The sequence below is a fragment of the Pithys albifrons genome, chromosome 3 (genome assembly GCF_047495875.1).
Source record: "Pithys albifrons albifrons isolate INPA30051 chromosome 3, PitAlb_v1, whole genome shotgun sequence".
Taxonomy (NCBI): Eukaryota; Metazoa; Chordata; class Aves; order Passeriformes; family Thamnophilidae; genus Pithys; species Pithys albifrons.
This window is the reverse complement of record NC_092460.1, coordinates 24,194,995-24,208,527: the sequence shown is the minus strand read 5'-3', so window position 1 is coordinate 24,208,527 and position 13,533 is coordinate 24,194,995. Positions and strand designations below refer to the sequence as shown.

Below are 13,533 nucleotides of genomic sequence, written 5' to 3'. Positions count from 1 at the left end.
TATAAAAAGCATCTCAGTGTGGTTAATACAACTCTGCAGAGCTGTGTGGTAGCCAGTGAGAATACAGATGTTTTCATGGGTTCTGCTTGAGCTTTAGTTTGACCTCAGCAAACAGGAGTCATTGGGATTGAAACTTGTGTACCAGTGTGTATGAGCTGTCCCAGCAGGGTAAAACTGTCCCCAAACAGGCACACTTTGTCACTTGGTCTTTTAAAAGAGCTGTTTAATACAGTGTGGACTGTGGGTAGGCTTTTTACAGGAGAAAAGATTTCCGTGCAGTGGTTAAAGATATAAAGGGTCTGTGTACCTTGGTGGTTGGGTGTGGTGTTTTCTCTTTGTTTTGCTGCTTTTCCTGAAGTCAAGTGAAGAGAAGTTAAAAGATGAGCAAGGGAAAGACAGCTAAAAGCAGCTGAGAAATTTCTTTTTCCTGAGCTGTAGTGGGTTTTGGGTTGCATCCGAGATGCTGCTCCCAGATCAAGCTGCACCTGAATTTATAAATGGAGTTTAAAATGGAAAAGAGCATCTATTTCCTGCCTCTTTCCTCTATACTAGAAAAGTGGTTTTGAGGAATTTAAGAAACTCCTTCTTGTTTATTGTTTTTGTTCGTAGCAATTTTTTCTTATGATAATCTGCTGATCTGTTAACTAAAAAAAAAGTTGCAGAGACAAATGTCCAGAAGCTAGAAAATGAAGTTGTCTGCATGTTTTTACGACATCTCGACATCTAGATGTCAGATATAATTGCATGCTGACTCCTTCCACAGGACCACTGCCTCATATAGTGCAGAGAATGGATGGATACTGCTAACTGCATGACTGGATGTTTGATATTTTGAATTATCCTCATTGTTAAGTGCTGGCCTTAGGCTTTATTTATTGTGCACTATTCAAATTGTGATCTGAAGGCAGAATGATTAATTTCCTCATGGACTGGCCTATGGCACTCATCACTATATTAGTATTAGAGTACTCTAAAAACATTAATTCATTCTTACAAAACACTGTGAAATGACAGTCATGGTACTATCCCCATTGGGGAGAGTAAGCAAGGATAAAGTAAAATGGTTTTGCTAATTGTTTGAATACTTAGTTTGAAAAAGACGGGTCTGTTTTTTCAAAGCAGTCAGTACTGTAGCTTTCATTTGTTTAAGGATCAGTTCCCAGTGACTCCGATTTCAGTAGTAAATGTGCAGTAATTTAGCACAGGATGACATTTTACATTAGACACCTAGAAGACAAAGGACCTGCAATTTCTTAAGAAAATTAGTGGCATCATTTGTTTTGTTCCCTAATAAAACATTGAAGATCCCTAATTCTTACTGGAGTCTTCAGATCATTAAATATTTCATACTATGGCCCAGATTTGTTTGTAGATCATGCCATATATCCTGTGAATGTGAAAAAATTAGCGTAGGTTTTGAGTCTGAAGGCATACACACAAGGAGGCAGAAGTGAGTTTGCCAAACAAGCCGTTATTCAGACACCTCCTGCCTTTCTTGAGGGTTGAAGTTAACAATATTAGCAACACTTAATGAGAAAAGAGCGTCTTTGAGGAAACATTAATTAGTGTTTTTTCCAAATATTTCTGAAATTTAGCTTGAGCTTTTAAAAGAGTGTTCTCTGGGAGAATTATGCATTTTCTTTATACACGTAGAGCCCATTTTTGAAATGTGGTAGTAGAAACTTGTAGAAGTTGCAATGTGACTTATTTTCCTGATCTTTCGTTATAAGCATATCATTGTTCCATATAAACTACACATCACGTTAATATTGTGAGTTTCCTTGAGCTGATATTTATAATGCTTTGACCAGAAACACAAGCAAAACAAAATGGAGAACACGAAGTTACTGCTGCCTGTTGTCCAAGTGATTTGGGACACCCATTTTTGCTCATAAATTTGTAATAATTGTATTTTAAAAGTCCGCATTTGAGACTGAGAGCTTTTGTGCCCAGAATGAAAGACCTGAAGGCTTAAACATATTAAGAAGCAAGAGTCGTTCCCAATGCCCGTAGGCACAGTTGTTAGATTCTATTGCCCTTTTTTTGAAGGATAGAGCTTACAGTATTTTCTTATTCTGTTGACTGTGGGGTTTATTGCAATATTGGATGGGTGTTGCCATGCACTCTGTGCCATTTGTTTCTGTGCTGACAGGTGCTCCCTCCATTAAGAGATGTATCGAGTCGTCCAGAAGTTGGCACAACAGTGAGAAACAAACTCGTGCGCCTTATGACACATGTTGACCTTGGAGTAAAGCAAATTGCAGCAGAATTTCTTTTTGTTCTTTGTAAAGAGAGAGGTAAAAATTATGTTTTCTTCTCCCTTTCGTGTAAGGTCTTGCTGCAATTGGTGTATTTGCCTCTTGCTGTAACTCTCAATTCTAGTAGAACTATGGTGGGGTTTGTTTTGTAGCTGATTGTAGTTTAATAATTTTCTGTATGGCTCTTTGCAGTTGATAGTCTGTTGAAATACACAGGCTATGGTAATGCAGCAGGATTGCTGGCAGCAAGGGGCCTGTTGGCAGGAGGAAGAGGAGATCATTGGTATTCAGATGATGAAGATACAGATACAGAAGAATACAAATCTGCAAAGCCAAAGTATAGTATTGTTTTCAATTCTACATATCCTGTTGCAATTTAGATATTTTTTGTTTGTTTTGCCTTTTCCAGAGAGGCCAGTTTTGGAATTACATGTGCTTATACTAACTACTGTCTTCTGCTGAGTTCATGGTCTAATTATTGAGAAACCAGCCTCTAGTAGTGACCATCATGTAGTCAGATGGCTCCAGAGGAACAAAAAAATCACAATGCAAATGATTTAAAATCAGTCTGAATAACTGTTTAAAATTCAAGGGTGGACAGAGATTTTTAAGCAAATATTAGAAAAAAAGTTAAAGCAACAAACCTTTTACCCCAGATTTTCCAGGAACCCACATGAAGTTGCCCAACTGCAAACTATTGTTTGTGGGGTATATCTCTGTAATGGAGAAAACAGAAATGTCAGATATGGCTTAAGGTTTTAACCAGAACTATGTTGAAAAGGAACAAACTAGTAGATCTAGTTTCAGTTTTTGTCTCACTTCAGACTGCTGTTATTAAAATTTTCCCAAAGAATCAAGTAGGTCCCATGTAAATATGGAAAGGGGAAAATAACTTCTGTAGAAGAATCCAATTTATTTGAAGTATTCATTGATCACATAGAAGCTGTCTGTTGCTTTTTATTAATTATAATTGATTTGGTGTTAGAGGTTTCAGTTTGTCATGTTACATCTAAGATTTGATGCCATTTTAAGTAGGTCCTGAAATTGTTGTTAGTGGAGATCTGAAGGATGCTATTTTTTTGTTTTACTGTGTTTTCCTTGAATTTGACAGACATGGTTAGGAGAGGATGGAGAGTTGTGGTTTATTGAGAGATTCTTATTTAGGTACTTGACTAAAACAGAGGATTACATGTTTGAGAAGTTACAGGAATTACATTGCTTCTCTGCCAACAAATGAACTCTAAAACAGGAGGTTTCTTTTTATTTCTGCACTTCAAGATTTTTTCCTTGCTGTTTGCTCTTATTTCAAAAGCCTGACATCCAGTTATATGCATATAAGTGAAAATTTAACATCTATTTAGTTAAAAGCTAACACTTAAATGAAATAGTCAAGACAATTTTGAGTTGATTTATGCATCTGATTTTCTGTATTGCTGTTAAATGTTTGTGATTAAAGTGTTTGAAAGGATAATTTTCTCTGAAAGTGTTCTTTAAAACTACTTCTCTGCTTCTGTTACCATTTCTATATCACTGTTCACTTGTTTTAACAGTGAAAATAAAACTGGCATTGTAAATTCTCAAAGTAGCCTAATTTGGTTTGAGCAAAAAATAATCATCATGGGAGGGCAGTAGGAATCTAATTCAACAGTTCTTCATAAATAAGAAAATTAACTGAAACCTGTCTATAGTTTTAAAATTAAGCCTGTATAGAATTAGTTTCAAACGTGTATCTGTCATTCAGTTCCCTATTTATGTCGTGATTACTCATGACACCGTCACCGTTACCATCATTATTCCCTTGCATGTGGGTTATAACATAAGTACCAGGGGGCTGTGCATTTCTGGGGAGCTAACAAGAAATTAATACAGTGAATCAACAAGAAGTTAAAATCACGATTCATGAGGAAAGGGTTATAAATATGAAGGTTGACTATAACAAAAACTGTCATGTGCAGACACTTTTAGTCTTGGTGGTTTCTTCCTCTTCCATGCAATTAAGCAGGGAGAAAACATGCATATTTCTACAGAAATGTAAACTGTATTGTTTTTCCACCTCCAGCATTAACCTCATCACTGGTCACTTAGAAGAACCAATGCCCAATCCCATGGATGAAATGACCGAAGAGCAAAAAGAATATGAAGCGATGAAGCTTGTCAACATGTTTGATAAACTTTCCAGGTATTGTATTACAGCTGCTTTTGAAAGAGGCATCTTGTATCCTGGCTCTTTACTAAGGTCTGGTGCTTCAAAACAGTTCTAGACTCAGCTTCTTTGGAGGATTAAGACCACTTTAACTGCAGAGTAAAATGTTTAACACTCAAAAGAAGAATGGTATGTTACAGAACTTCAGAGGAAACCTCTTTTGGAGAGGATTGGACAGAATCAGAGAAGTGTGGTGGTGAGGGGACCTGCCTCCTGAATACATAGGCTGATGTCAATGAAGAGAATTTCTTCTTTTAAAGTACAGGGCACAGTCCAAGCCCAATGCAAATTTATTCATTTTCCCCAAATCAATGAGCAGAATCTCATTGTAACTATGTACATCTGCTGCTTATATGAAGAATAAATACAATGTGAAAATAGTTGTTATTGGAAACAATAAATTGTACAGTGGAACAATTAAAAGGGAATTTACATTTAAGACTTGTTGTGGATTTACTAGTTTAAGTGTGGACTAGATTACAAATCAGCCTTTGTAATTTGTTTCACGTTACTAAGGTAATGCCATGAAAGAAAACATGTGTGACACAGATGTGTACAGCATTGATAGAGAAAGCTGATCTTGGCTTGATAACTCTATGTACAAAAAGGGAACAGACCTGTGCTGTTACCTGTAGCTTTTTTTCTCTTTTACTCAGTATGCTTAGAACTTACTGATTTTTCTTTCCACATACTTGTAGCCATGTTGGAATGACTGTCTGTAGTTTGTTTTCTGCTTAAGCAAGAGTTTTGCGTTCTGAGGAACTTAATGAATTACTAATTTACCATTGAACTGACCTGTAGGAGGTAAATACATAAGTGGATCATTCTTCCAACATGGGAAAACTCAGCAGCTAGAGATGTTTGGTTTGTGACAGTGTAGATATTCAAATAGTAAGTTCTGTTGAGAGAAATTCAGCAAAACAATTAGTTTTACATCTCTGTTAAAGCTTAGGAATACAGCAAAAGATACAGGAGAATCTAGAGTTTACATTAGCTGTCAGACACTGAATTACAAGCAGGGAAGAAACTTGGAACAACTGATCTGAGAGTGTCAATGAAATAATTGCATAGTTTTTCACATAAGTTCCATGAAAAGTAAGTGTAGTACGTCATAGTCTTTTTAATAAAGAGAAGAAAATGCAATGCTCATATAAGCTTAATTGAACTACTTTGTAAATTGGAATCATTGCTGTGTAAGCTAGAGAATTAAGATGCTGAGCATCAAGGGTACCACAATAAAATGACTAAATGGTCTAAAATGTTTTTTAAAAGAAAGATTGAGACTGGAGATGAACTAAGACTGCAGACAAGTCAGTTGCTATCACTACAGCAGTTACACAAAACCTCCCAGTGGCGTTACTGTAGCATAAGAGCCTTTTCAGTTTGGAGGATGGGAGGCACCTGCTGCGGGGCCTGCTACAGACTGACAATAACTGAGCAGCTGGTGCCCTATGTCGACACTTACCCTGCTGGCTGGTGGCACTTCTGTCACCTTGGGCTTTCTGTATCACTTACTTCCACCTGCAGTTTCTTCTATAGTATTTAGACTGCAAGTGCTTCAGGGCTGGGACTCCTTGTGGTAAGGTTTTTGTTTGTTTAGTATAATGATTGCTGTGAGACAGTGTTGTTGATGTGACTCCTTTAGGTGCTGTGATAACATTAATAAAATCATCTGACTGTTCTTCCCACACTTTTTGTTTGACTAAAAATTGGGCAGGAGGGAAGTGCTGGCAGGAAGGAAAAAGAAAGTAAGATGTGGTTTGGGTGGCTGTGGGATGTTTTTCATGAATGTAATTGAGTACAACTGTGGCCTTTGAAGATGTTAAATGAAATGGGAAGCTGCCAATCTTGTATACAAGAAGGAGTTAATAACACTCTGATTGTAGTGGGAGTCCCTCCATGGATTTGGGATAGAACATTTTGGCTGCCTCCAGCTTGTGCCCTTCAGTGGTGGGAGTTTTCAGAGGCTTAAATCTGTGGAATGCACCTTTTTCTCTTGGTTTGCACCCTACAAATTCAAACCAGAGGTAACTTTAGTAGGAGTCTTTAGCTGATTCTGAGTTTTGAATCTTGCTTGGAGGCAGATTGCTGGTGGCAGGTTTCCTACTTCTGCTGGTCTTTGTTGTCATTGTGGGAGGGAAAATATGCCATGAACAGTGTCATTTTAGTGGAGTGTTACAAATTCAGTGTTACAAATTTAAGTGCTTATAAGAGGGGGGGAAGTTGAACAGGAACAAACAGCTGCTTCTCATCTTGAATGACTTTTTGTAAGTTTATCTGTGTAACTTGAACAAGAGCTTCCAGTAAACTTCCATGATGTGCAGCAAAACTGGTTTAGTACACTGGTATTGTCTCTGTAATGGAAGGTAAGCTTGGAAGAGCTGGCACACTTTTACTGGAGAAAGTATGAAAAAGAGTGTTGCAGAACTGCCAAACTTGCTTTCTCTCCCTGACTGATGAGCATAATCAGGCCAGTCTGTCACGGGGGTATTCTAGATATGGCTTCGACTGGCTGAGTGGTGGTTTTGAAAGTTACCTGATGACAGATTGACCTCAGAAAACAGATTTGCAAAACAGTGCTGCTTACTGAAAAGTCACAGCCTTCATTAGTGGCTGCTGAGTGTTTGCTCTGTACTCTTCGTACAGGTTTATGGAAACGATAAGTAATAAAAGGACATTTGTTCCCTTGTTCCATAATATGCCAGTGGATTTTTTCTTTTCAGGTTTCTCTTTATTTTCAGCATTGGCACTTAAAAATTTAAACTTCTTCATGTGTTGTAAAACTGATTCATGGTTTTGGTCATTTCAGGTCATACTTCAAAATTTTTCAGTTCTATTAAGTTGGTGCTTAGGCCTGTTCATGGGGTAACTGACAGTTGACAAGGCTAAATTAAAATTTATCACCCAGTTTTGATTCATCAAAATACATGTAAGAAAGCTGAATATTGTTTCTAAACCTCTTTCCTCCACCCTAATACTTTACCATAGACTTTAGTTCTACAAAAGCCTTTACAGAAATTAGTATTTTACTCAAATTTAGCTGGATGAGATTATTTTTTTAAAATCATTAACTATATACAAATTATAAATGAACATGAAAAATCGTGATTACTGCAGCTCTTAGGAGATGTATATATTACTTAGGTTGCTTGCTGGATGCCTGAACGTTGCCCTGATGTAACTCTATGGGTTTTGTCTGCAGTAGGTGTCTTGTTGATTTTTTCAGAGTGGTTTGGTGATGGTAAACCAGTGTCCTCTGAACGTGATGCACATCTTTGAGCTTTGGAAAACTCCCCAGATCTGCAAAAAGATTTAACCAGCCTTCCATTTTTTGCAAAATATCAAGTTAGCCAGGTTAAGTCAGTGTTGTCTGATATTCTGTCTATATAATAAATTATTGGAAATACTCCTTGTTAATTAACATGTCTGGAAAAAAACACTAACATTTTTTCTATTATAAATGGCAGGTAGAATTGTGTATTAATTGACTTATTTAAAATGTCAGGATGCTTTTTCCAAGCCAACCTTGTATTAATAGCAAGAATCCTTTTACTGATGAAATGGTCTCCAATTATCACAGCTTGGGTTTTGTTGTACATTGAACAGAAGTCAAAAATGAGTATGGAAGAGAACCTGTCTAAATAAGCTACCATATTCATTAAAAAGACAAAATTAATCATAGGATCAATGAAGAAGGCAATGTTACATAGATTCTTTTTTTTTTTTACTTCACCTTTCCAATCATAGAACAAAATAATGTTACATGAAAGGATTGGAACTATTATGTTGTACTCAATTAGGAGGAAGTGAATGGGTGCCCAACATGCCATTTTATCAAAGGAGCAGACCGGTGTTTACATGATGGCTGTTTGATGGCAGACACCATCATTAATTCTGTGTGTCAGTACTGCCCTGTAGCACAGAGAGCAGACGAGAAAGAGTCACCCTTCAAAACAAGGGAATGATTTTAAAGTCGTTATCAAGCTAAATGGCAAGCAGGAGGCCAAAACTTGTATAGATATATTTGAAGGGACTCTTGGGAGATGTGGAAGCAGAAGAAGAGAATGCGTTTTACCAACTGTTTAATTATGATGTGTTTCTAAGTACACTTGAATGGAATGCTTTGTTTGCATTAGAAAAAGAATGTTGCAAGGTGCATCTGAGTATGTGGGAGGTCACATAAGGATGTTCAAATGTGTAAATACACACATTGTGTGCTGGTATATATTGTTGTGGATACAGAATAATTCCCACTCCATCTTCTGGGCTGAAGTCATCGATATTTTTCTCCATAGGTGTACTATAAACATACAGTTTCTGGATAGCAAACTGTCTTTTGAGGCTGTACCTGTCGGTTTCTGGCATTTCCCTTGCCACCTTCTATCTCACTGTAAGTAGTAAGTGCTAAGTGCATCCTCAGTTAGCCCAGGGTGTCAAAGCACAGTTGAGGTCTCTAAGCAGCCAGTGCCAACTGTGCAAGTTGCTGAGAACATTCATGCCAGGTAAGGGTCAGCTCTGCGGGCTCTTGTGTGGTCCTGCAGTTCAGCTGAGTGATGCCTCTTGAGATCCTTTTGTTATTTACCAGAGAGTTGTTCCAAACTTCAGAAGCTGGCTTTGTAAGCAGCCCAGATCTTTTCTTCTGTTTGTCTCCCTCTGTATTTTATCTCTTTGAAAACCAGGAGTAAGCTTTCATGGTGTTCAGAGCTTGCAGTCAAATCTTCACTGGTGGAAGGATGCCATGTTTTATACTGTTGAACTTGATTATGGTTAGAAGCAAAATAGATTAATCACTCCTTTTCCTCCTTCTTTTGGTGGCCTAACATATTTCTGTTTTCACACATCTCAGTTTTACTGGGTAGCACTTGCCTGAGGAAGGATGTATGGAGTTCAGCCTTCTAATAAGGAGAGAATAGTAAACCTGTAACAGCCATCTTTGGTCCTGCTTAAGGGCTTGCAAAGCAAGAAGCTCATGCAGGGACAGAAATGCACTTGATAAACATCCTTGCTATTCTGTGCAATGTGAGTTCAGCCCAGGTCTCATTGTTAAAGCCTGGAGAGGAGGAAATGCATCAGGAATAACCCTCAAATGCAAGACAGCAAAGTTGGCAACCCTGCACTTGGAAATGAGTAGAGCCAGCTGAGAAATGGGCTGTTGAGCATCACAAAAGAGAATACAAGTGCACATCCATGACTCAGAGTTTTGCTTTTCGTTGCCACACAAAACTTGGTGCATTTATCCTCAAAAGACTTGCACACAAACCACAGACCAGGACCTGTGTATATGGATATGTCTGGTCTCCTGCATCTGGTGTCCAGGGCCTCTGCAGGTGACTCATCAGGACAGAAAACGTTTGTGTCAAGTTCTGGAGTGCGTGTAGTGGGATGTGAAAGTGGAGCTTGAAAAGGGAAGTTGCAGAGAAAGAGCTCTTCCTTTAGGACTTCTTGAGTATTTATGGACTTCTTGACTATTTATGGTATCTTTGTGAGGAGAGGGAAGTCCCCACATAAATGGATCTTGCAATCTTGTTTTCCTGTGTTTTCCTTTAATTATTTCTTTCTCCTTTAATAACTTTTATAATTTATTTATTACCAATAATAAATGGTAAATTACTAGAAAATAATATGATTCTATGACTTCTGGCTGCAGCTTTAAATGTTGCTATATAAGAATGTGCATCGGGATTTCCAAAACAAAAATCTAGAATCCTCTCAGCTTAGAAGGCAAGCAAAAGTCGTTTTGTTTGTCATGACCATGTTTCTACTTTCAGGACTTAAAAAGTACAAACAAGGACTTTTCAGATTACTCCTCTCCAAAAATAAGTGCAATAGATCACTACTGAGGCTTGAACTTCAGTAAGTGGCACTGAAGAGATGTTGCAAGATTGATTACAGATTTCAAAGGACACTTGTTTTGTATTACGGTATTTAAAGTTTGAAAGCAAAAAAGGCCTTAGATGTATAGTATTTTTTTCCTGTGGAAAAACAGTCTTTGCTATTAGAGACAACTCCAGAGACTCCAGCTTTGCCTTTGAGGGACTCCTACAGCAGGCAGAGTTCTGATCCTGTTTGGACCCTGCATCTGCAGTCTTCACGTTTTGAGCCCTTTCAAATCAGCCATATTTGTCCTTTTGCTTTCTTCTCCACACATCTCCATCAGATTGTTGAAAACCTGAGTGCTGTCATTTGGGCAGAATCTGCATTCTCTAGATTGCATTGCCTGAAGGGAGAGGATTCACTGTCAGTCCCTAAATAATGGCAAGCCTCTCCAGTCTATTTAAAGGTAGATCCTACTCTTACACACACACCGAGGGAGAGTCTAGCCTGTCTCTTGGAGTATGGTCTTGCAAACCTGCTGCCCTGGCCCACACCTTCCCACCAGGCCTGGTTTAGCCAAACCACAGCAGTTTCTCCAGGTCCAGTTTCTCCTGTGGCATTTGTGAGCTTATCACTTGTATTTGATTGTCACATCTGCACAAACAGCTGTACTTATCTTGCTGGTCTCTGCCCTTCCTGAGCAAAAGGACTCTTTGAGACTTAATTTAACTGCTTCTTGCCTGTACAATATTTAGTGTGTTCACGCCACATAATTCAAATGCTGCCTTTCTGGCTGTTCCTGTGGGTGCATTAAGGTTGAGCTGTATGCAAGGAATTTTTGTCCCTTTTTTCAGCCAAGGGAGCCCAGCAGAGCAGACAGAGAGCTGGTGAGATGCCTTCGCTTCCACATTGAGTGATGCAGCTTTATTGTCTGTGTCTTGGGAGGGTGGTAGTTGTGTGTTAAATTGACAGTTTTACTGGGCTGCTTTTCAAGCAACGGGTAAATTCCAAACCTCCACTCCTTTATTTAAGGTGACTCCTGAATATTTAGAGGTATTTTCCTTTTTTTTCCCCCCAGCAGAAAATCAAAATGTTATCTTTGCCCTTACAGGTCCTGCCATAATCCACCTATAAATGAGGTGATAAAAAGTAAGGATTAAACAAATCTTTGCTAATACTTTTTGATTGACTTAATCAATAATTAATCATCTCTTAGATGAGGCTGTATCTTGTGGAGCAGATATAATTGGATTAACTGCTGAGTGGCCTTTGGAGCCTTGAAGAAATTAAAATGGCTGTAAATCCTGTAATTAAACTGCCACAAACAAAAGCAATAGTATTAGAATCAGTCAGCTTTTTTTAAATGAATCAACAATACTTAATGTGTCTAGTAGTGATGTAGGCAGAGTCTGTTCTCTTAACTGATTTATTTCCTTCAACAAGATGAATATGTATCAAATCATTGTTTCAATTGCTTGGGCATATATTAGCCAGAATGGCAGGTGAAATTTTAGGAAGAATTGGCTCTCAGAGACCTCCTCAAAGAAAAGCCAGTTTGTGTATCCAAAACAATGAACCTGCTCCTTGTTTTGAGCCTATTAGGCACTGAGTTTTCATGGTGTCTTTAACTGGCTAAGTAAGTTTGGCCTACATGAATGAAGTCTTTATCTATCCTGCTTTTCCCCTCCCAGCTATTTGGGAAGGTTTTTTGTGCCTTTTTCTTAAAAACAGAGGGCTTTAGCCCAAATAACTTCTTTTGAAGGCTCATTATGTACTAAAGCACATACTGTATGTGACTGTGTTACACACATGAGAATTGATATGTGTGCATACACTAATATGTGTTCTTTTTTTCTAATCTCTTACAGAGATGAGCTGATAAAACCAATGGGAGTGCGGCCGGATGGCACAATGGCTCCTTTGGAAGAAGCAGTGAGCCAGTACGACACCAACAAGCAAGAGAGTTCAGATTCAGACTAAAGCTTCACCTGCTTCACTCGCAGTTTGCCTCTAATCCACACTTTTCCTTAGACTCACATCTTTTATCTAGGCATTTTATCCTCACATTAGCCAGCATCACTGTAACTGTTCTATTATTGGAATATTTAAATGATGGGTCCTGTGCTGTAATGTCTGAATTTTTATTATGTCTGTTTAGAGAACATATCAATTTATTAGTTTATGATCTTTATTAATTTAAAGCTAAACATATTTCAAAGGGATAAAAAGTGAATGCCTACAATGTAAAATAAAATATGAAGACTTTCATTTTCCAGAATACTCTTTTCTGAACTCTGTAGGTTTTCTCACTCTTGATAGTTTTTTGTATTGTCTGGGCAGTCTTCCTCTTATGTAGTTGTAATTAATGAAGCGTGTTTACTTAATGGCATTAGGAGCAGAGGGTGTTTAAACTTAAAAGTCTGACCTTGTGAGGCTGCTTTAACTGGCATTGAGCAGTGATTTCAAAGCCACCCTTTTTAAAGTGTCATGGGGTTTCTTACTGCTACACACTTCTGCAGTTAAGCTGCTGCTTAAGATTTTAATAATGTGTCAGTCACTGCTGCTAAAAACTACCTTTAAATTGGGAACAAGATGATGTACATTGTATGTCTTACCTCCCTGCCCTCTCTGGTTAAGATCACACGAATATACCTCCCCTCCTCCCCATTCTGGTGGAGTAAAAACATCCCTATTCAAAATGGTGTTCAAGTATGTACACTTAAATGTTGCCATGAATGAGAGTGGACTGAAGTGAAGTGCATGTGCCAGTGTTGTACTGAATTGGGGCCTACTTTTGGAGATTAGTGGGTATGCCTCCCTTGAAGGGAAGTCAAACTAACCAACAAAGAAATATTTCCTTTTATGGAGAACTTAGGAAAGAGTGGGATAGAGAATGGGAAGGTGGGAAGGAGAAGGAAGTGTCACTTTCAATTCTGTACTCTTTAAAAACAAAGATTAAAGTTTTAGGCGTGCTGCACTGCTGTTCTTGCCTCTTTGCCTGCTTGGTTTCTTTCTGTTTCTCCCAGCATGAATTACATGAAGAATAAACCATGTCGTAGTTTCTAATTCCCTTTTTTGTGCAGAAGGATACACAAGGCATTCCCTGTGAATCTTTCAGAGGTCGGTGATGGTTTTCCAATTTGCTTGTGTTTCCTATGACTTGACACTGGCTCCCTGAACTAAGGAAGTTGGTATTCAAAGACCTTTTAAAGGGAGGGACTTGGTATGAAGTTGTGCTGTGATTGCCTATGCAAGAAG

At 38.2% G+C, this 13,533-nt stretch overlaps 1 protein-coding gene across 2 annotated transcripts in view; it reads left to right on the top strand.

The window, feature by feature from the left end:
* RIC8B (RIC8 guanine nucleotide exchange factor B) overlaps positions 1 to 13,266 on the top strand; it is a 35,033-nt gene extending 21,767 nt beyond the window's left edge. Inside the window, exons 7-11 of one of the 2 annotated variants that reach the window (XM_071551024.1) lie at positions 2,153 to 2,297; positions 2,451 to 2,595; positions 4,318 to 4,437; positions 11,387 to 11,424; positions 12,144 to 12,237. In XM_071551024.1, the coding sequence (XP_071407125.1) occupies positions 2,153 to 2,297; positions 2,451 to 2,595; positions 4,318 to 4,437; positions 11,387 to 11,424; positions 12,144 to 12,154 (459 nt within the window). In that variant the 3' untranslated portion in view covers positions 12,155 to 12,237. Of the gene's footprint in view, positions 1 to 2,152; positions 2,298 to 2,450; positions 2,596 to 4,317; positions 4,438 to 11,386; positions 11,425 to 12,143 lie in introns of both variants that reach the window. The other variant, XM_071551023.1, reaches the window with a different exon arrangement.
* The last annotated feature ends 267 nt before the right edge of the window (positions 13,267 to 13,533 follow it).